Genomic DNA, 22986 nt, shown 5'->3' on the forward strand with positions numbered 1-22986 from the left:
TAATTGCTATCCTCCCCTTCTACCCCCTTCCCCACAATAAGACTCATGTGTGTGTTTTCTTCCTGTGTCCTGTTTGTTCAATTTCCCACTATGAGTGAGAAAGCAAGTATTTGGTGTTGTTATTAGTTTGCTGGAATGATGTTTCCAGCTGCAGCCATGGTCCTACAAAGGATGCAACTCATCCTTTTTATGGCTGCATAGTATTCCATTGTGTTGTGCCATATTTTCTTAATCCAGTCCTGTCACTGATGGACATTTTGGGTTGATTCCCAAGTCTTTGCTATGTATTTAATAGTGCTGCAATTATAACATGACGTGTTCCATGGCATTTATGCAGCATGACTATAATTGTTTCATCTAGTAATGGGATGGCTGGGTCAAATGGTATTTCTAGTTCTAGATCACTTTGAGGAACACCACACTGTTTTTCCACAATGGTTGAACTAGTTTCAGTCCCACCAACAGTGTAAAAGTGTTTCCTGTTTCTCCAATCCTCTCCAGCATCTGTTATTCCATGACTTTTTACATGATGCCATTCCTAAACTGGTGTGAGAGGTATCTCATTGTGGTTTTGATTTGCATTTTCTGATGGCGAGTTGATGATGAGCATTTGATGAATAATATCTCTTTCACAGGGTTTGCTCATGAGGAGTAAATGCAATAAAGAACCTAAGGCTACAACATCTGTAAACCATTGTCATTCAACATTGGCCAATAGGTTAAATATGAACTATTGCCTAAATTTAAACTGTAGACTGTACATTAATGTGATATTCATACTCTGGGTTAACTATTCCCCAATAATTGTTGTGTTATCTCTATAAGTCAAAAGTATTTTCCAGGTGTTTTCACATACCTAGGACTAGTGAAGGATTTTCTTTCCCCAGTCACTATTCTTTTTTCCTAGTAGGGGAGCCAGCCAATAGAGCAGCTCTTGAGGTCTGGACAAAAGTTTCTCTGCCCATTTTCATTCGTTACAAGTGCAATGGAAAAGTTTCAAGGACATCCTTACTTTCCCCACCTCTGCGTACTGCTCATGGAGGTGTGGGATTATCATAGGCGCTTGGGTGGGCCTTGTCTATGAAAGGACAATATGTAAATGTTAGCTACAGTTTAGTTTCCAGAATATGTGCTTAGTTTTTTCTTAAAATTCGCTCAATATGTGGTTTGTAATTACCTTAATTGGGACAATTTTAAATTTCATTCCTACCTCATGGCAGGATGTTCTTATAGTTGTAAACAAAAAGATTACGGCCCTTCTACTCATGCTAACAGTAAGTAGGGAAGGACGGGCACAGAGAAGCAATCAGAAAGTTGGGAGGGTGGGAGGCAAATGCCAGGGGAACATAGAGCATACAGAGGGCATGAAGCTGAGCCTCTTTTTTTTTTTTTTTTTTTTTTTGAAGGAGTCTCACTCTTGCCCAGGCTGGAGTGCAGTGGTGCAATGTCAGCTCACTGCAGCCTCTGCCTGCCAGGTTCAAGCAATTCTCCTGCCTCAGTCTCCTGAGTAGCTGGGATTACAGGCACACGCCAACAGGCCTGGCTAATTTTTGTATTTTTAGTAGAGATGGGGTTTCACCATGTTGGTCTGGCTGGTGAAGCTGAGCCTCTTAACCAAGACTCCATGGCAAGGGAAGGGAAGCCTCACAGTGTCAAGGGCATCTATGCTATTCTGAAGGATTTCTAGGCATTAGCTGAACAAGAGCAAAGAGGATAACAGGGATGAAAGGGTAGAAACTCCAGGCAGAGGGATAATATGGGGGAAAAAATGCAGGCATAATGGTGGAGTGTCCTTATGTTTTAGGAAGCATAAATACTAATTGAAACCAAATCTAGTGAATTTATTTGTGCATGTCCTTCATTTTTTTCATAAATCAAATTTTTCTTAATGTGTATTTGTGTAATAATTCAGGCCAGGATTCAACACAGTCAGAAGGATCGCATTTGTGGTTATGAGCTAGTGGAATTTTCCTTATTGTTTGGATAAGGGTTAGTGGGAGACTCTAAAAAATAATTTTTAAAAATATAATTATGTTACAAGTTTAGAAATGTTTTGAGAAATTTGAAGATGTTTCCCACTGGTGTGATTCTACCAAAATTTAAAGAGAATAGAAAAGATTCTAATATATTTACCTTAAATTCTGATTTTGAAAGTTAAGGCAATATGAACTTGACTTGTGGAAAATATATATATTTCTGAAAAAAAGACATTTTTAACAGGTTATTGTCATTATAGGTTAATACTACATGTTAAGTTTAAAGATTAATACTACATGTTAAGTTTCTTATAATCAAATAATTGTAAGAAGAAAGTTAAAAAATAACAACAGTATTGGGTCAGTTGCCCTAAAGGGACAAGAATGATTCCTGTGAATAAAATTTCTTCATTTTAATTAAGAAACAAACCTTTGAGGAGAAGTGGAAACTGGCCTAAATTGGTTTGGCTATTAATATGTTATATGGATAATCAATATACTTATTTTCCCTTTTATAATGTTTATTTGATATTATACCAACCTAGGCTGTTATTGGCTTATTTTGAATGATGCTAAGAATTAAGAGGTTGTATAACCACTATATTAAATATGCAACAATAAATCCTAATGTGACTTTGTATACTAATGCAGCTCAGGGTTTAACCACTACGACATAGTCAGATTGATCCCATTGGGATACTTACTGAAAACAAACACAGAAATCTTCAAAATCTAACCATATTTCTTTAGAAACACCATTATTTGTCATTGGAAGTTCTTCCTGAGATTTTTCCTGTGTTTCTGTGGTTTGGCTGACTATATCTCTTTCCAAGTTTAATCCATCACTCTGATGGGCATCACCCAATCCAAAGTCGGTTTGTTCCTCTGTGCCTAGAAGACACACATGTCAAACACACCTTATATTGTTAAACAACAAGTTATTGAGATACATAAAATGATAAAGGGAAAGTTAAATATCAAAGTCTATTTTTGGGAAAATATTTACTGAGATAATCCAGGCTTCATACATTTATGGAGGTCCACACAGAGACACACTTCATACACATAGGAGAATTTAATAATAATTTCTATGCATATTAGAGTGTTCAGAAATTTCAAAATTACTTTGATAAATTTGTTCATAGATTCTTTAGAGATTGTGAAGTTACAACAGAAATTAGCTAGATTCTTTACTTAAAATCTGCTATTGATGGACATATTCTTATAGCAGGGGATGGCTTAGACAACAGAAAGGGAAATAAAAACTTGAAAGATCTAGTGCAACAAATGTGTTTCAGTAAGACATCTAATTACTCCCCACCGTCAGTGGTTCTAGAGCCTTATTTTGTATTTGCCAAGTAATGTGGCATACTATTCATTTTTCTTTTTCTTTTTTTTTCTTTTTTTTTTTTTGTTGAGACAGAGTCTTGCTCTATCGCCAGATTGGAGTGTAGTGGCACAATCTCAGCTCACTACAACCTCTGACTCCCTGGTTCAAGCGATTCTCCTGCCTCAGCCTCCTGAGTAGCTGGGACTACAGGCACACACCACCATGCCCAGCTAATTTTTATATTTTTAGTAGAGACAGGGTTTCATCATTTTGGCCAGGACGGTCTCGATCTGCCTCTTGATCTGCCCGACTCAGCCTCCGCAAGTGCTGAGATTACAGGCGTGAGCCACCGCACCTGGCCGGCACAGCATTCCTGTAGACTTCTGGATCCAAAATTATATATATAATTTTGAATTCAAGTCTTTTATTTAGAAACTAAGAAATTTGCAATGGTTTCAGTGTTTTGATCTCAGGGTGCAGCATTAAAACAGATGAACTTTATTCATGGGTCTTTAATCAGATCTTCTTTTATTTTATTTTAGCTTCAATTTAACAATTAAAATTATCTCTTTTTTTAAAGCCCAGAGCAGACTAGGCTCAGCAAATCAAAGGAGACACTGAAGAAAGCCTGCTGAGAGCCAGAAGTGAAGCTGTGAAGAAGCAGAGACGCCCCTCTGTATCTTGATGTACATTGAAAAAAGTCACAGGAAAATTATTAATTTACCTTTTCCAAGTATAACTTGTGAAGCAGCGTTTCCCTATGAATTAAAATAAACACATTTTGAAACCATTTTGAATTCAACAAAACATTACAGCTATCCAAAGCACCAACGTTACTAAAAGAGCTAATATAGTTTCTTAAACCTTGAAGAAATAGGTTTTGTGAAAATTTGCTAAAACCTACCAACAAAAAATTTGTTTTTAACTTTAAGTGTCAAAGGACATGAATTGAATTAAATAATTGACTGAGTATTTAAGTTTGTCACATTAAGACACAAAATATGTTAATTTATTAAATGACTGAATCATGTAACAAGAGTTAAATTAAAACAGTAATATCCCTAAGTAGACATATTACTTGGCACAAGGTACCAGCCATTAATATAGAGAAATTAGTAAGATTATGACTGGCAAGTAATGTACAGAACCTAAAGAGGCTGATTTCAATTATAAAAATGACTCCTGAAAGTTTTAACAAGGAATTTAAATTGAATTCATGTGTATATAAATTTTGTTTTAATTATTTAATATCAAATAATTGTGTTCTGGAACACAATTAAAATAAATGTAAAAGTAAAATGGCAAAACTCATACAGGCTAATTACAGGTAATGTCAATATTTTTTTTTGATTATGTAAAGTGGATGGAAGAGATAGCAAAGTAGTGACAGGTAAATACTAAGTGCAAAGCAAAGCCTATCCATGCCTTAGGACCTCAGAAGCAATGAGTGGATTAGTAGGTATCTCAGGAGGAAAGAATGAGATATGGGCTGAAAACATGGACATGGGTTGAATGTCTATACAAGGAACTCCACTTCTTCTCCCTAATCTTTCTGGTTCAGCATCCAATCTTCTGCCTAAACAGCACACTTGAAATTGCTTCAAGTGGAGAAATTAAATGAGAAATCTCTTATTCTGAATTCACAGATACTCTGGAAGTAGAAGAGTCTACTGTACAGAGGAATTAAGTGAAAGTTCACAAGCTAAGTGCTGAGACTCTCAGCTTCCCTGTGCTTGGCCTTCATGGATGGACAAGCATATATCATTCCCTGTGATCAACCTTAGAGGACCGTTAACTGGAGAAACTCACCAGAGTCAGGGAAAAAAGCTCAAGCTGCAAGATACACTTTGGCAGCCAGCCCTACCTCCATATAAAACTCATTCATCCTCAATTAAGTTAGAGCCAACAGTTGATAAGCTCTGGCCATGCCATTGAGCTGCTTCTAATCAGCAACTATTTGGTACCTTAAATTTCTTAAATATATATGTACAACAAAGTATTGGCAAACAATTGAGGACAGATTCTTATATGAAAGAAAGAAGCTAACAATTGTGGGTGGCAAGATTCACAGAAAACAGAAACAATATTATGTGGAGCAATTTTAAAAGATTAGTAATAGTAGAAAATAAGAGGATACTCATCTATCAAATAATGAACTTCTACAAAAAATAAAAAATGAGAGAGCTCTTAGAAACTAAAAATAGAATAAGTGGAATAAACAATATAAGTTTTAGGCACTGAAGCTGATACAGACAAACTACGAAACTCGTAGAAGAAAACATAGAAGGAAGCTTCATGACACTGGATTTGGCAACACAAATAAAAAATAGGTAAGTTGAACATCAAAGTAACAAAAGAAAACTTCTGTACACTGAAGGACACAATCAACAGAGTCAGACTGCAACTTACAAATTGGGAGACAATATTTGCAAATTATATATCTGATAAGATGAAAATATAATAATACACATAGAATTTCTAAAAAGAACAAAAACAAAATAACCCAAACAATGCAATTAAAAAATGGGCAAAGAATTTGAATAGACCCTTCTAGAAGACATACAAATGGCCAAGAGCACATGAAAAGATTTTCAATATCATGAATCATTAGAGAAATACAAACCAAAATTACAATGAGACACCATTTCATGCCCATTAAGGTGGCTACCATAAACAATTCACACAGAGAATAATAAATGTTGGTAAGGATGTAGAGAAATTTGAGAGGCACTGTTGAGAATGTGACATGGTGTGGTCACTATGGAAAACAGTGTGGTGGTTCCTCAAACGATTACCATATCCAGCAATTCTACTCTTAGATATATTCCCAAAAGCACTGAAAGCAGTCTCAAGGAGATAGGTGTACGCCCAAATTCACAGTAGCATTACTCACGATATCTAAAAGGTTGATGCAACCCAATATCAATTGAGGAATGACTGGATAAACAGAATGTGACATACACATACAATGGAATATCATTTAGTCGTAAACAGGGAAGAAATCTTGCCACATGTACAAACATAGGTGAAGCCTGAGAACATTAACATTATGCCCAGTGAAATAAGTCAATCACAAAAGCAGGAATACTTTATTATTCCACTTATGTGAAGTACCCGGAATAGTCAAAGTTATAGGAACAGAAAGTGGAATGGTGGGTTTCATGAGCTGTGGGGAGGGGACAATCAGAAGCTTTTAAATGCAGATAGAGTTTTACTTTTGCACGATGAAAAGAATTCTGGAGATTGGTCGTACAACAGTGAAAACGTATTCAATACTACTGAACTGCACACTTAAAGATGGTTAAGATGGCAAATGTTATGTTGCGTGTATTTTACTAAAACTAAACAGTTTTAAAATATTTAAAATCAATAAGGATAAATATATTTAAATAAATGAGAAAAAAATCAAGTACATTAGAGAGTGAATTGGGAGAAAGGTAGTATAATAGAAGATCCACAAAGCAGAGAAAAATGAGGAGAGAAAATGATTGAGGAAGTGGTATAAAAATTTCTCCAGAACTGAATAATTTGACTTCAGGTTGAAGCGTTTCATGGAGTATGCAGAATAATTCATGTTAAAAAAAAAAAAAGACCCGGGACCAGGCATGGTGGCTCACGCCTCTCAGGACTTTGGGAGGCCAAGGTGGGTGGATCACCTGAGGTCAGGAATTTAAGACTGGCCTGGCCAACGTGGCCAAACCCCATCTCTACTAAAACTACAAAAAAAATTAGCCAGGCGTGGTGGTGGGTGCCTATAGTCCCAGCTACTTGGGAGGCTGAGACAGGAGAATCACTTGAACCTGGGAGGTGGAGGTTTCAGTGAGCCGAGATCGCGCCACTGCACTCCAGCCTGGGTAACAGAGTGAGACTATGTCTCAAACAAAACAAAACATCCATACCAAGGCCAATGAGTGAAATTTCATTATGCCAAGAATGGAAATAAGGTCCTAAAAGAGTCACATATAAAAGATTAGGAACCAGAATATCAGAATGCCTTTTCTTTGACAGGATCTGGCTCTGTTGCCCAAGCTGGAGTTCAGTAGCATGATCTTATTTCTCTCCAGCCTCAAACTCCTGGGCTCAAGCCATCCTGCTGCCTCAGCCTCCCATATAGCTGGGACAACAGTCATGCCCCCCTATGCCTGGCTAATGTTTGTGGGGTTTTTGTTGTTGTTATTTGTTTGTTTGTTTTTGTAGAGATGGGGTTTCGCCATCTTGTGCAGGTTGTCTCAAACTCCTTAGCTAAAGCAAGCCACGTGCCTCAGCTTACCAACATGCTGGGATTACAGGTGTGAGATACCATGCCTAACCCAGAATGTCATCTTTAAATCAAGAGCAATGCTTAAAATTAGAAGACAAGGGATTAAATAAGACCTTTAAAATTTTGAAGAAATGACTTCTAAATTGGAATTTTATATCCTGCCAGAATATAAATTAGGTGGGAGAATGGAATGTAGGCATCTTCAAGCATGCAAGTTCTCATATATTTTACTTCCTGTACATCTTTTCTGAGGAAGTATTGGAAGATATGCTACACTAAAATTAGGGTTTAAACCATGAAAGAAGAGAGACCAAAAATAGGAAATCCATCAGAGAAGAGAGACAAAAGGAAGTCTAAAGGTACCAGGAGCAAAGTTCTCTCAGTTTGCACTGAAGCAAGACAGCAAAAGAGTGCATGGGTGATGTTTCCAAAAAAAAAGAAAAAAGAACTGGCATTTATAAAATATTAGATGTATTTGACTATGTAGAAAATGATGTATAGAGATATTTTAATTTTTGTAGTGTTTGGAAAGACCTACTAATGNAAAAAAAACAATTGATAATACCTCTCTAAATTAGAAATATCTGTTACCTTTGAGTCAGGAATTTCAATGTCTAGGAATCCATCCTGTTATACCAGATCATGTGTGAAATGAACTATTAGTATTAATTTATTGTAACATTATTTGTAATGGCATAAAACTGGCAATACCCTAAATGTCAATTAATGCAAGGTGGCTTAACTAAATTTTGGTATTATCCAAGCAAAAGTGTGAGACAGTTTTGTATGTAGTAATATGGGAGGCTCTAGAATATGTGCCATTAAGTAGAAAACAAAAAGATACGTAACTTGCATTTGGCATGATACTATTTGCATAAAATACGCATATTCACATATATTAGCTTATGTATTATGTATAATATGCATATATGCATATATTAAAGCATGACATATAATATTTTTATACTTACGTGTCCAAATAGATATGTGCCCAATTTTGTAATGCCTAGATTTGGTGTGTACATAAAATCATGCATAAAACTTGTTGAAGATTCAGAATTAGCATACAAGTGTGCCCTCCACCTCTCTCTATAGGACCCCAGAGCTGCCTGAATGAAGAGAAGTGCAGACCCCTGGAGACGACCTCTTTCCACTATACGCACAAGCTTTCTAAGCTTAGAATTGATCTCCTTAAGCTGAATCTGCAGTCATGGCCTGAGCTAATGGCTGTGAACCCCCCAAATCTGAGACAGGTCTCAGTTAATTTAGAAAGTTTATGTTGCCAAGGTTGAGGACACACCCCCATGACACAGCCTCAGGAAGGCCTGATGACACGTGCCCAAGGTTGATCGCACCCAGAACAATTGCTTCCTCTCTGCCCCCTTAGTCTTGTGCATCCCTAGCTATGCAATTTCGGTATCTGCTCTAGTGTCATTTAGTCAGGGAAGTCTCTCTCAGTGTTCCCTGATTAGATCAGAGCGATTTGAAATGACATTCCTATTTCCTATATGCATTGTACATAATACTTCACGTTGTCATTATAGAGTCATGAAATAATGTAGATAATGAGTTATCTTCACTGCCCACACTCTTAAACACTGTGCTATACTGATCCTCCTGCACGAAGGATGAAAATGATGGTAAAATAAAATGGTGCTGTTGATAATGATGGCGGTGGGAATCAATACAAACATTTCTGATGAGTATCATTGCGCGAAGGGCCCAAATGTATAGGGTGTTAATAACGATGTCTGAAAAAAACTAATATTCAAAGAAAAAATCTTCCTAAATAAACCATGCAAACACTCTTCGCTCTATTTTATTCTCTCTGTATTAAAGATGCTTTTTCACACAGGGTCTTAAACATTTATGAGGAAAGCAAATGACTGAGACCTTATGCTGCAATAGCCACACTGCCTCTGAGACAGGAAAATAGGGCCCAGGGGCAGGAAACTAAAGGCCGATTCGTACTGACTCAAGGAAAATCACCATGGTCTGGGGACAGGGAATCTGAGCTTAATTTATACTAACTTCCTAAAGGAAAAAACACCAAGATCTGGAGACAGGAAATCTAAGGCCAGTTCACACTAACTCCCCAAAACTGAATCAAGAGGAAAACTCCTGCGTCTGGGGACAGGGAACCTATGGCCAATTAACACAGACTTCCTAAAGCTAAACCAAAAGGGAAAAACCCCACGTCCCCAGAACAAGTAACAAAGGACCAAAGGGTACTCTCCCTGCAACCTTCCCCTTCCACCATGTCTCACATGGACAGGGAGCGTGTCATGGATCGGCCATCGATCAAACAGGGACCATCTTTTTTCTTTTTTTTTTTTTTTTGAGACGGAGTCTTGCTCTGTCGCCCAGGCTGGAGTGCAGTGAGGCAATCTGGGCTCACTGCAAGCTCCGCCTCCCAGGTTCATGCCATTCTCCGGCCTCAGCCTCCTAAGTAGCTGGGACTCCAGGCGCCCGCCACCGCACCCGGCTAATTTTTTGTATTTTCAGTAGAGACGAGGTTTCACTGTGGTCTCGATGTGTTGACCTTGTGATCCACCCGCCTTGGCCTCCCAGAGTGCTGGGATTACAGGCGTGAATCACCACGCCCGGCCTAATGCTTCTTGTAGTAAAGTGAGCAAAGGAAACAGTGCAGTAATTTGCTTGTATAAAACCTTGCGTAAGAAATGTTATAATATTTGCTTCAGCAGTAATAATCCTTACAAAACAAGAATGTTGATTCAACCAAAGATTAGGAAATGACAAAATCTTGAAGACAGGGGAAAGTGTAGATATGGGATAGTAAGTGAGTTCAGGTGTGCTAAATCCTTATCTCCCATTACAGGAAGTCAAGAGATAACGTCTAAATTAACAGATCAAGATATAATAGCATGTAGTCATTCAACAAATATGTCATGGTGTTTGCTATATGCTAGGCATTTTTACAGGTGCTGAGGGAGAAACAAAATATAATAAAATCAATTTCTCTGCCCTCATGAAGCCTACTATTTAGAATTATGGAGATACATACCAGAAGAAACAGTTAAATAAAATAAAAGTGCATGACTCTTGAGAAGAAGATTGAAAAATGAGTAGGTATAGAGCACGCTGGCTATTATTTTATGATGATCTTCTGGATAATCTTTACCTCTTTAAAACTAATGCAATCAATAATTTAAATTTAAAAAACTTCAAAAAATGTTGACAGATATTCATTCTCCTCAATCACCTATTAGTCTCTACTTTCTAATTAACACGAATAGTTTTGTTGATCTGTATGTGATGATGTGCCCTCCAGATATCTTATACCATCACATATGCTATCACATTCAACAAATAAAAGCCAAACCAATTAAAGACCAGTTTTTCAAAGTTTTATTATGATTTGGAACATCAGTTTATGGATACCTTTCAACTCCAAGAATCTATTATTATAACTTAGAATTATATTTACAAGCATTATCATCTTGTAATGGCTTGAAATTTCATTATAAAGTTTGAAAGTTGCATAATAATTCCTCTAAAAACAATTAATTGTGTATCCATATGAGAAAAAAAAAAATTGGACTCATCATTTTATATCACACACAAAATCAGTTCCAAATTAATTGGATTTTATAAAAGTAAAACTATAACATTGTACAAGATGATTAGAAAATAGCTTTAGGACCTAAGAATAGGGAAAATTTCTTAAATAAGATCTAGAAATCTCCATCATATATAATCATAATATGATTATATATATGCAATATGATTATATATGATGGAGATTTCTAGATCTGGTTTAAGGAACCAGATTTGTATATGAATATATAAATAAATTCAACCACATTAAAAATACAAATAATTTGTTTATACAAAGACACAATTTTCAGGAGATCTTAGCAGTCATAGGGCAGAACAGGACTTTCCTGTATTTGCCCCTGCAAAACATCAATTTAAACAATAATCCACATAAGAAAATATCTTCATAAGAGCTAAAGAAACTTGGTGAAAGATTATAGCAACTGAATGTAGCACAGAAATAAGACACATTGAAGAGGGTAGGAAGGACAGTATTGCATCACACACATCACTCCCAATCCCAGGCAAAGGGAGATACCCTCTATTTGGGAGAAGAAAAAAAAAGGAAGTAAGGACTGGAGTTTGCCTTGGACTTAAACACAGGCTGGACCAGTAAAGCAGTAAAGTAGATCCCTACCAGGCCTAGGGTCCAGGCCACCCAGTAGACCCTAGTGGCTGGCTGGCCCCCATAAACTGAGGCCCAGGCCCACCCTTGCAGAAGCTGGTACTCTAAGCCTATGCAGCATAAGTCTAGCCTCTGTGGACCCAGATTTCAGGCTGGTTTCCAGGGACACACATTAGGCCCTGTTCTGTAGACCCAAGTGCCAGGGTTGCCCACCTGCTGATCTAGGCATTAGACCAGACTGCTCAAGGAATACAGTGACAAACCTGCCTGTGGGCAACCTGTCAGAAATCTCTAGATGATCTGACTGGTGAAGGGCTTTCAAAGACAAAGTCAGTCTGCAAAAATTGGAATAATTTTCTACTCTTTTGAATTTATAGACAGCAACACATGGTTACAAGCATCAAGAACAATAATGGAAACATGACCCCACCGAAAGAACAAAATAAAACACCAAAAGCCAGCTCTAATGAAATAGAGATTTATAATCTGCCTGACAAAAATGTGAAATGATTGTTTTAAGGAAACTCAGTGAACTTAAAAAAATACCAAAACACAATTAAGTGATATCTGGAAAACAATGAACAACTAAGACAAGAAACTTAATAAAGAGGTTGGAATTATTTTAACAAATTAAACAAATTCTAGAGGTGAAAATTACAATGAATGAAATGAAACAAAAAATGAAAGAGAAGGTCAACAGCAGAATCAATCAAGCAGATAAGCAAAAGAAAGAAACTGTAAAACTGAAGACAGGCTATTGGAAAATATGTACTCAAATGAGGAAAAAAGGAAAGGAATGAAAAAGGACTACATGGTTTATGGGGCAGTATCAAAAGAGCAAATATTTGAGTTCAAAAAAGAGAAGACAGAGACAAAGGAGTAGAAACTTACTTAAAGAAATAATAGCAGAAAACCTCTCAAATCTGGGGAAAGTTATATATATTCAGGTAGAGGAAGGTAGAAGGTCTTCAAAATCAGATTAAAATCCAAATAAGGTAGAAGGTCTTCAAAATCCAAATAAGACTATACACCAAGACATACTGTAATCAAACTGTCAGTAATCAAAGACAAAGAGAGGATTCTGAAAGTAGCAAGAGAAATGAAGCAAATAAGGAGTTCTAATTTATCAGCAAATTTCTTAGTTGAAACCTCACAGGCTTGGAGAGAATGGGACAATATATTCAAGGTACTGAAGAAAATCATACCAAACAAGAATACTATACTTTAAAATATGTCCTTCAAAACTGAAGTGGAGATAAAACTTTCCCAAACAAACAAAAGCTGAGGGAATTCATCACCACCAGACCTGTTTACGAGAAATACTAAAGGGAATTCTTCAAGTTGAAAGAAAAGAATGATAATCAGTAACATTAAAAAAATGAAAATTTAAAAATTCAGAATACTTTAATACTGTAATGGTGATGTTTAAATCACTTACATCTTTAGTATGAATGTTAAAAGAAAAAATATATTTAAAATAATAATAACTGCAATAATTTGTCAAGGGATGCACAATATAAAAGATTGTAAATTGTTACATCAAAAATACAAACCATAAGAGAGACAGAGTAAAAGTGTAGAGTTTTTGTATGCGATCAAAGTTAAGTTGCTATCAGCTTAGAATATGCTGTTACAACCATAAGATGTTTTATGTAAGCCTCATGGTATTCATAAAGTTACAACCTATAGTAGATACCCAAAATCAAAGCAAACCACTGAAAACATAACCTAATCACAAAGGAAAACAGAAGAGAAGGAACAAAGGGTCTACAAAACAACCAGAAAAAAAAAAAAAATAATGAAATAACAGTAGTAAGTGCTTACCTACCAATAATCACCTTGAATGTAAATGGATTAAATTCTCCAATCAAAAGGAATAGAGTGGCAGAATGTATTTAAAACACAGACTCAACTATATACTGCCTACAGGAGACTTACTTCACCTTTAAAGACACATAAAGACTGAAAATAAAAAGATGGGAAAGGATATTCTGTGCAAATATAAGGCAAAAGAGAGCAGGGATAGCGATATTTATATCAGATAAAATAGACAGTAAGCCAAAAACGGTAAAGAAGAGACAAATAAGGTTATTTCATAATGATAAAGGTGTCCATTGCTTAACAGGATACAAATATTTATGCATCCAACATTAGAGCACCTAACTGTATAAAGTTATAAATATTTATGCATCCAACATTAGAGCACCTAACTGTATAAAGCAATATTAATAGATCTAAAGGGGGAGAGAGACTGCAATACAATAATAGTTGGAGTCTTCAATACTCCTCTTTCAGCAAAGGATAGCTCATCCAGACAAAAAATCAAAAAGAAAACATCAGACTTAAACTACACTTTAGATCAAATGGACCTAATGGATACATACAGCACATTGCATCTAGCAGCAGTGGAATACGCATTCTTCTCAAGCTCACAAGGAACATTCTCCAGGATACTCATATGTTAGGCCACAAAACAAGTCTTAACAAATTAAAGAAGATTGAAATCATATAGCTACCTTTTATAACCACAATGGAATGAGTCTAAAAATCAATAACAGGAGGCATTTCAGAAAATTCACAAATACATGTAAACTAAACAATGTGCTTCTGAACAAGATATTAAGAGGGAAATTTTTAGAATGTCTTGAGACAAATGAAAATTGACACAGTAACATATGAAAATTTATAGGATGCAGCAAATAAAGCTCTAATTGGGAAATTTAAAGAAGAATTTCAAATTTGAAACCTAAGGCTACACCTCAGGGAACTAGAAGAAAAGAAAGCAAACTAAACCTAAAATTAGTAGAAGAAAGGAAATAATAAAGCCCAGAGCAGAAATAAACAAGAAAAAAGAAAACTGAGCTGATTTTTGAAAAGATAAACAAAACTGACAAACCTTTTGCTAGACTAATTAAGAAAAAGTAGAGAAGACTCAAACACAATCAGAAATAAAAAAGGAAGCATTACAAATGATACTGCAAAAATACCAACAATCCTAAGAATCTACTATGTATAATTACATGACAACCAATTGGATAACCTAGAAGAAACAAATTTCTAGACATATACAACTTACCAAGACTGAATCATAAAAATATAAAATCTGAGCAGAACAATATGAGCAAGGGGATTACATTAGTAATAAAAACTGTAGCTCACATCTGTAATCCCAGCACTTTGGGAGGCTGAGGCAGGTAGATGACGAGGTCAAGAGATCGAAACCATCCTGGCCAACATGGTGAAATCCCATCTCTACTAAAAATACAACAAGTTAGCTGGGTGTGGTGGCATGCACCTGCAGCCCCAACTACATGGGAGGCTGAGGCAGGAGAATCACTTGAACCCAGGAGGCAGAGGTTGCAGAGACCCCAGACTGCACCACTGCACTACAGCCTGGCAACAGAGCGAGACTCCATCTCAAACAAACAAACAAACAAAACAAAAAACTGAACCCATGTTGGCCAGGTGCAATGCTTATGCCTGTAATTCCAGAACTTTGGGAAGCCAAGCCAGAAGGATTGAAGCGAAGAGTTTGAGACTAGCCTAGGCAACATAGCAAGACCTTATTTGTAATTTTTTTTTTAATTAACCAAGTGTGGTGGTGCATGCCTGTAGTAACAGCTACTTGGGAGGGTAAGGCAGGAAGATTGCTTGAGCCCAGGAGTTCAAGGCTGCAGTAAGTTATGATCATGCCACTGCACTCCAGCCTTGGCAACAGGGAAAGACCCTATATCTTTAAATAAAAAGTCTCTTATAAAAGAAAAGTCCAAGACCTTATGGCTTCACTGCTGAATTCTACCAAATATTTAAACAAGAATTACTACCATCCTTCTAAAACTCTTCCAAAAAATCTCACAAAGAGGGAATACTTTCAAACTAATTATACAGGGCAAGCATTATCTTGATACCAAAGCCAAACAAGGACACTATAAGAAAATAAACCTTAGGTCAATATCCCTGATGAACATACATGCAAAAATCCTTAATAAAATACTAGTAAACATAATTCAACAGCACATTAAAAAGATCATTTACCATGATTAAGTGGGGTTTTCCCCAGAGATGCAAGGATGGTTTGACATATGCAAATCTATAAATATGATATACCACATTAAAAGAATAAAAGACAAAAAACATGCAATCATGTGAATAGATGTAATAACAGCATTTAACAAAATTCAACATCCTTTTATGATAAAAAATACTCTCAACCGACAACTAATATAAAGAATGTACTTAAACACAATAAAGGCCATATATGACAAACTCATAGCTAACATACTCAACAGTGAAAAGTTGAAAGCTTTACTTCTAAGATCAAGAGTAAGACAAGGAAAATAACCACTTCTATTCAACATATCACCTAAAGTCCTAACTAGAGCAATTAGGCAAAATAAAGAAAAGGCACTCAAATTGTAAAGAAAGAAGCTGAAATTTTCCTCTTTGCAGATAATACAATCTTATATATAGAACCCCTTAAAATCCCATAAAAATCCTGTTAGATCCATGGTGAAACCCCGTCTCTACTAAAAACACAAAAAATTAGCCAGGCATGGTGGCAAGCGCCTGTAGTACCAGCTACTCAGGAGGCTGAGGCAGGAGAATGGCATGAACCCGGAAGGTGGAGCTTGCAGTGAGCTGAGATTGCACCACCGCACTCCAGCCTGGGTGACAGAGCGAGACTCTGTCTCAAAAAAAAAAAAAAAAAAAAAAAAAAAAAAAATCCTGTTAGATCTAATATATAAACTCAATAAAGTTGCAGGATACAAAATCAACATACGAAAAACAAAAATAGAAATCAGTAAAATAATTCCATTTACAATAGCTACCAAAACATATTTAGGAATAAATTGAACTAAGGAGGTGAAAACCTATATTCTAAATCCTATAAAATAAAATATTGATGAAATAAAATAAGACTCAAATAAATGGAAAGATGTCCCATGTTCATGAATTGGAAGAATTCATATTGTTAAAATGGCTGCACGAGCCAAAGCAATGTACAGATTCAATGTAATCTATCAACATTCTGATGAGATTTTCACAGATATTAAAAACATCCTAAAATCCATGTGAAACCATGAAAGACCCTAAATAGCCAAAGCAAAAGAACAAAGCGGGAGGCATTGCACTAGCTGACTTCAAAATAAATAGACCAGTGGAACAGAGTAGAGAGTCAAAAATAAATTCAAGCTATTATGGTCAAAAAAGATTGACAAGAACACACAATGGAAGAAAGCAGAGTCTCTTCAGTAAATGATGTTAGGATATCCATTTACAAAAGAGGAAAATCACCTCATACCATACACAAAAATTAACTCAAAATGGATTAAGAACTTAATTGTAAGACCTGAATGTATGCTGAATGTATGAAACTACTAGAAGAAAACATAAGGGATAAGCTCCAAGATCTTGGCCTGGGCAACAAGTTTTAATCCCTAAAGCACAGGCAACAATCGCAAACAGACAAAAGGAATTACATCAGACTAAAATGTTTCTTTTTGCATAGCAAAGGAAACAATTATAAGGAGACAATCTATAGAATGGGAGAAAATATTTACAAATCATACATCTGATAAGAGGTTAATATTCAAAACATATAAGGAACTCAAACAACTCATCAACAAGGAAACAACCCAATTGAAAAATAAGCGAAGAATCTGAATAGGCAATTCTCAGGAGAAGACATACAAATGGACAACATACATGTTTAAAAAAAATGCTCAACATCACTAATCATCGAGGAACATAAATTAAGACCACAATAAGCTATCACTTCACACTTGTTAAAATGGCTGTTATCGAGAAGACAAAGGTAAGTGTTAGCAAGAATGTGGAAATAAGGGAAACCTTGTATATTGCTGGTGAGAAGGTAGAATGGTGCAGTCACTGTATAAAACAGTATGGAGGTTGAAAAAAAACCTAATAGGGCAATCATATGATCCAGCAATCCCACTTCTGAGTGTGTATCCAAAGGAAATGAAATCAGTGTGTCAAAAAGCAAAGAGATACCTGCCTTCCCATCTTCATTATAGCGTTATTCACAAAGCCAAAATATGAAATCAAACAAATTGTCCATCCACAGATGAATGAATAAGGAAAATATGGTATATATAAAAATTAGAATGCTATTCAGCTTTTAAAAGAAGGAAACTTTATCATCTGCAATAACTAGGATAAACCTGGAGGACATTATGTGAAGTTAAATAAGCCAGACACAGAAAAATAGATACCACATAATCTCACTTAACATGTGGAATCTAACACAGTTGAACTCATAGAAGTGGAGAGTAGAATGGTAGTTACCAGGGGCTGGGTGTGGGTGATTGGGAAAATGCTGGCCAAAAGATACAAAGTTTCAGTTAGTAAAGATAAATTCAAGAGATCCAGTTTACAACATGGGGCCTATAGTTAATGTATTCTTGAAAATTGCTAAGACAGAAGATTTTAGTGTTCTCACAACAAAAAATGAGAGGAACGTGAAGTAATACATTTATTAATCAGCTCAATTTAGTTATTCAGCTATATACATATTTCAAAACATCATGTTTTACACTCTAAATATATAAAATTTTTTATCAATTAAAAATAAATTTTAAAAAGACATAAATAAGATTGAAAAGATAAACTTAGAACATATGAAATACATAGCTAATAAAGAATAAGTAAAGAATAAGTCTCCATATTTCACAAAGAATGTCTATGAATTGGTTAAACAGGAACATACAACCCAAATGGAAATCAAGCAAAAGACATAAGTAGGCATGCACAGCAGCACAAACAGAAATAGCAGTAAATGTATACAAAGATGTTCAGTCACAATAACAATCAATTCAATGGAAAAGCAAAATGAACTACTTTTTCTTACCAATCTGATTGGCAAAATTTTTATAAAACTTCTACACACTCCATGTGGCTATAAGGAAACATTCGTACAACCTGGGTGTAATCTTATCATGTATATTTAGCAATAATTATTTTAAAATTCCAATAGAATTTTATTTGTTGACCAAACAATCCCACTGCATGTACAAATTCATTCATAGCAGTATTATTTATAATAGCAAAAGAGTAAATTCAACCCAAGATTCCATCTATAGAAATTGATAGAAATAAACTATGGTTAATTTACATAATAAAAAATTTTGAAGCTTTCAGAATGAAGATGCTCTTTAGGTATAGACTGAAATATCTCCAGCATATATTAAGTATTGTTTTAAGATTATTGAATTTTGAGTGGGGGAAAAAAAGGAATTTGTGAAATATCTTGTGTGTGTTTCTTTGCATTTACATTAAAAAATCCTCCGCCGGGCGCGGTGGCTCACGCCTGTAATCCCAGCACTTTGGCAGGCCGAGGCGGGTGGATCACGAGGTCAGGAGATTGAGACCATCCTGGCTAACACGGTGAAACCCCGTCTCTACTAAAAATACAAAAAACTAGCCGGGCGCGGTGGCGGACGCCTGTAGTCCCAGCTACTTGGGAGGCTGAGGCAGGAGAATGGCGTGAAGCCGGGGGGCGGAGCTTGCAGTGAGATCGCACCACTGACTCCAGCCCGGGAGTCACCACTGACTCCAGAGCGAGACTCCGTCTCAAAAAAAAAAAAAAAAAAAAAAAAAAAAAAAAAAAAAAAATCCTGAAAGTTTCCTACAGAGGGCAGAATGGTGAAAATGGGATGGAGAGGTACATAAATGGAAGCAAGATTTCTTTACATTTGTTTTGCATTGGAAGGCTAAGCATCCTGCTGCTCAAGGTCATTGCCAAGGTCTGATTTTTCAAATTCGAAAAATTGCAACCTCAGGCATATATGGGTTAATATGTCAATAAATTATGCATTTCTAATAAAAAGCAAAATACCATTTTATAACCACCACATTAGCAAATATCATACATTACCAAATGCTGTCATAAAGAAAACTCTTGGTACTGACAGGCGTGGGTATTACTACACCCATTCGGAAAATGGTTTGGCATTTTACTGTAGGGTCAAGCAGATGAATGAATGTCCTATTAACTACACTGCCAGATTCATATCCTAGAACAGGGTTTCCTAATCTGATCTCCAATGAAGCTCATAGTTTAATTTCATGAATCCATTAATGTGGATGGTTAGAAAGACATTACATGTTTGACTGACATTCAGCATTTGTTTTTCAATTATTAATTTGTCAATACAGGCAAGCAGTCACAATGTTGAGAGCAATAACTGTGACCCTATCCACAAAATGTCACAATATTTTACATTATAGTTGTTGCAAATATCTTACAAGAATATGTAAGCTGATTACCACTTTGAAATTACAGCAGGTATTAGACCTACTGCTGTATTTCATGTGGTCATATTTCCTTGTCTACGGATACTCCTGTGACCTATATAGATAGACAATTAGAGCAACTATGCTTAGTAGTCATTCAGCCACCAAATAGTGAAGTTGTATGTTCTCTCAGTGTTAATTATGTTCCTTAACAACAATTCTCAGTTAATTAATATGGAGAAAAAGATGAGTTATTTTCAATGTGCTAGAGTTTTAAAAAAATTGTTAAGGGAAGTCATAGCATGTAAAGGGTTATAAACTCTGAAACCGAAGACACTCTTGTACCTGTTTCTAGAGGACATATCAAGGGATATTTGAGAAAAATCATGATACTATTGCTTACAATAGTAAGAAACAAGAAGCAACTAATATAGCCACTAACACTGTGATAGATTAAAAACCATCTGTAGCATAATTTTATACAATAAATACTATTGGTTAGTGAAATGAATCAGACACAAAACAAAAGGGAGGAATCTCACAAACAAGATGTTAAGTTATAATTGGCAAAATGAGAAAAGTATGAAGTTGTTTATTAGCAAAATCTGAGTGGCAGACAGAAAATACAACCAAGAAGAAACACACACGGGACTTCCATAGCAGATGATTATTCCATTTTCTAACCTAGGTGATGGATACATAAGATATTTATTTTAACACTATTCTTTATACTGTTCAGATCCATGTTATACATTATTTTGTATGTATACTATGTTTCACAATATAAGGAAAAAATCTTGTGTCATTAAGAGTTGGGCCAATAGTAAGAGTAACATTGTTACCTGAGATGTAGCTTTTGTTATTTGACTCAAGTCTGTCTGGCTATGCATTGCAGTTTCATCAGTTTCACTGACAGAAGGTAAATCAGATCCTGGAGGTATTCCTTTCTTAATTAAGGAGCGCACATAATGCCTAAGAGAAAACAAACCCCAAACTTCTATTGTTTTGATCTTCTGCTTATAGTTATTAATAAGTAACTGCATTTTTGTCAACAATAGAAAGTTCTGATTGTGTTCTATTTGTCATTCTCATTCTTTTACTACCAGTAATGTTTTTTTATCTCATGTTAAAACATTGAATATCTTTCTATGCTACTAAAAATATTGTATATTAGTCAACAAATTGACGTAAAAATTCTAGAACATTATTTGTTTTAAAGCTTTGGTGGTCAACTTTAGATTTTGATGATCAAAACAGAAATTTGATATGTGGAATTGATTTAATTAAGTATCAGAGTGATGTATCAGTGAAACAGAACTAAGCGTCAGAAATTTAATTATGAGTCTTGAGCACTTAAGTTTATCACTGTGACATTCATACCAGCTACTCAAGCATATAGTCTTTCCTTTCAAGTAATTGCTGGTATGACTCCAAATTGCCGTTGATATTGCTAGGATTTTATAGGTACGTAAAGACATTTTTGTAGTATATGTATTTTTTAAGTAAGTGTGTTTCAAAGATAAAATTAAATTCCATGTATATAGACTTCATCAACTTGGGTTTTCCAGTTAGTGTTCTATAAAATTCACTTGTAACTAAACTTCTCTGATTTACACAAAACTGCCACTAGAGGGTAGCACAAACTTGGTTGTGAGTCTCCAATTCTCCCAGACATGGCCAGGAGCCAAGAATGTGTAAGTACCGGAGTGTTGCTACAAAGACAATGTTCCTAAGATAGAAAGCCGTGACAGCAGTCACTTTCAAAGGCTCATTAAAACACAGGTTTGCTTTTATGTTGACCTGAGACAGCAAAGCAGGACAAGGGGCATGTCTGCCATGCAGGATGAAATGACATTCACATATCTCTAATTTGGCTCTGTCAGAGATGAATGTGTAAATGAATTAATAACAGATTCAAGCAGTGAATAGAAGTCGAATCCAATCAGGTGATGAAGCCACCTGTATCTGGGTATTAGAATTTCACGTACTTCAATCAAGTAATACAGCTGAAAGAAGACAAAAGGAAAACGTAAGTCACTCAGGGAATTTAGGTTATGAAACTAGCCCATTTGGGGTCCCTATTGGCATAGAGATTCTAAAAGGCTGGCTATGACTATTCAAATTGTAAGAAAATTTGTCCTTGAGGTCTGCAGTTCTACTTCTTACAACCCACAAAATCTCTGATACGCAAACTCAACTAGCTGAAGAGATAAACAAAAATTATTTTGAATAGCAAAATCATCATCTTAGAGAGTGTGGTGAATTTTAGGTGCCATCTTGACTGGCGTGAGGGCTGCCAAGGTGACTAGTAAAACATTATTTCTGGGTGTGTCTGTGAGAGTGCTTCCAGAGATTGGCGTATGAGTCGGTGGACTGAGAGAGGATCCACCCTCAATGTAGATGTGTGCCATCAAATTACCTGGAGGCCTAGGCAGAAGAAAATGGCAGAGGAAAGGTGAATTCACTTTCTCTCCTGGAGCTGGGATGCCCTTCTTCTCCTGCCCTTAGACATCAAAAGCCCAGGGCTTCTGCCCTTTGGATTCTTGGACTTGCCCTGACAACTCCCTGGGTTCTCGTACCTTTGTCTTCAGACTGAGAGTTACACCATCAGCTTCCTGGGTTTTGAGGCCTCTAGATTTGGACTGAACCACATGCTACTGACCTCCCTGGTTCTCCAGCTTGCAGACAACCTATCTTGAGTCTTCTCAGCTTCCATAACCAGTGAGCCAATTCCTCTAATGAACCTCCTGTCATATATCTATATTCATATCTTTATCTATATCTGTGTTGATGTCTATATTCCGCATTTATTCAGTCTCTCTGGAGAACCCTGACTAAAACAGTGGGTAGCTTAAGCATAACATTAATCAGAAATCATGAAGCATTAACATTTTTATGTTAAGTTTAGAAAAATTCTGTGTGTGACTAAATGTTTGTGTTCCTCCAAAATTCAGATGTTGAAACCTAATCCCCAGTGTGATGG

The 22986-nt window shown here is 35.9% G+C and overlaps 1 protein-coding gene across 1 annotated transcript in view; it reads right to left on the minus strand.

Annotated features, from left to right (window-relative positions):
• ADGB (androglobin) overlaps positions 1-22986 on the minus strand; it is a 243402-nt gene that overhangs the window by 107422 nt on the left and 112994 nt on the right. Inside the window, 5 exon segments of the mRNA XM_017877613.1 lie at positions 2134-2150; positions 2153-2196; positions 2681-2867; positions 4031-4064; positions 20846-20975. Of these exon segments, the coding sequence (XP_017733102.1) occupies positions 2134-2150; positions 2153-2196; positions 2681-2867; positions 4031-4064; positions 20846-20975 (412 nt within the window).

This window comes from Rhinopithecus bieti, unplaced genomic scaffold, assembly GCF_001698545.2.
Source record: "Rhinopithecus bieti isolate Rb0 unplaced genomic scaffold, ASM169854v2 scaffold_10706, whole genome shotgun sequence".
NCBI lineage: Eukaryota > Metazoa > Chordata > Mammalia > Primates > Cercopithecidae > Rhinopithecus > Rhinopithecus bieti.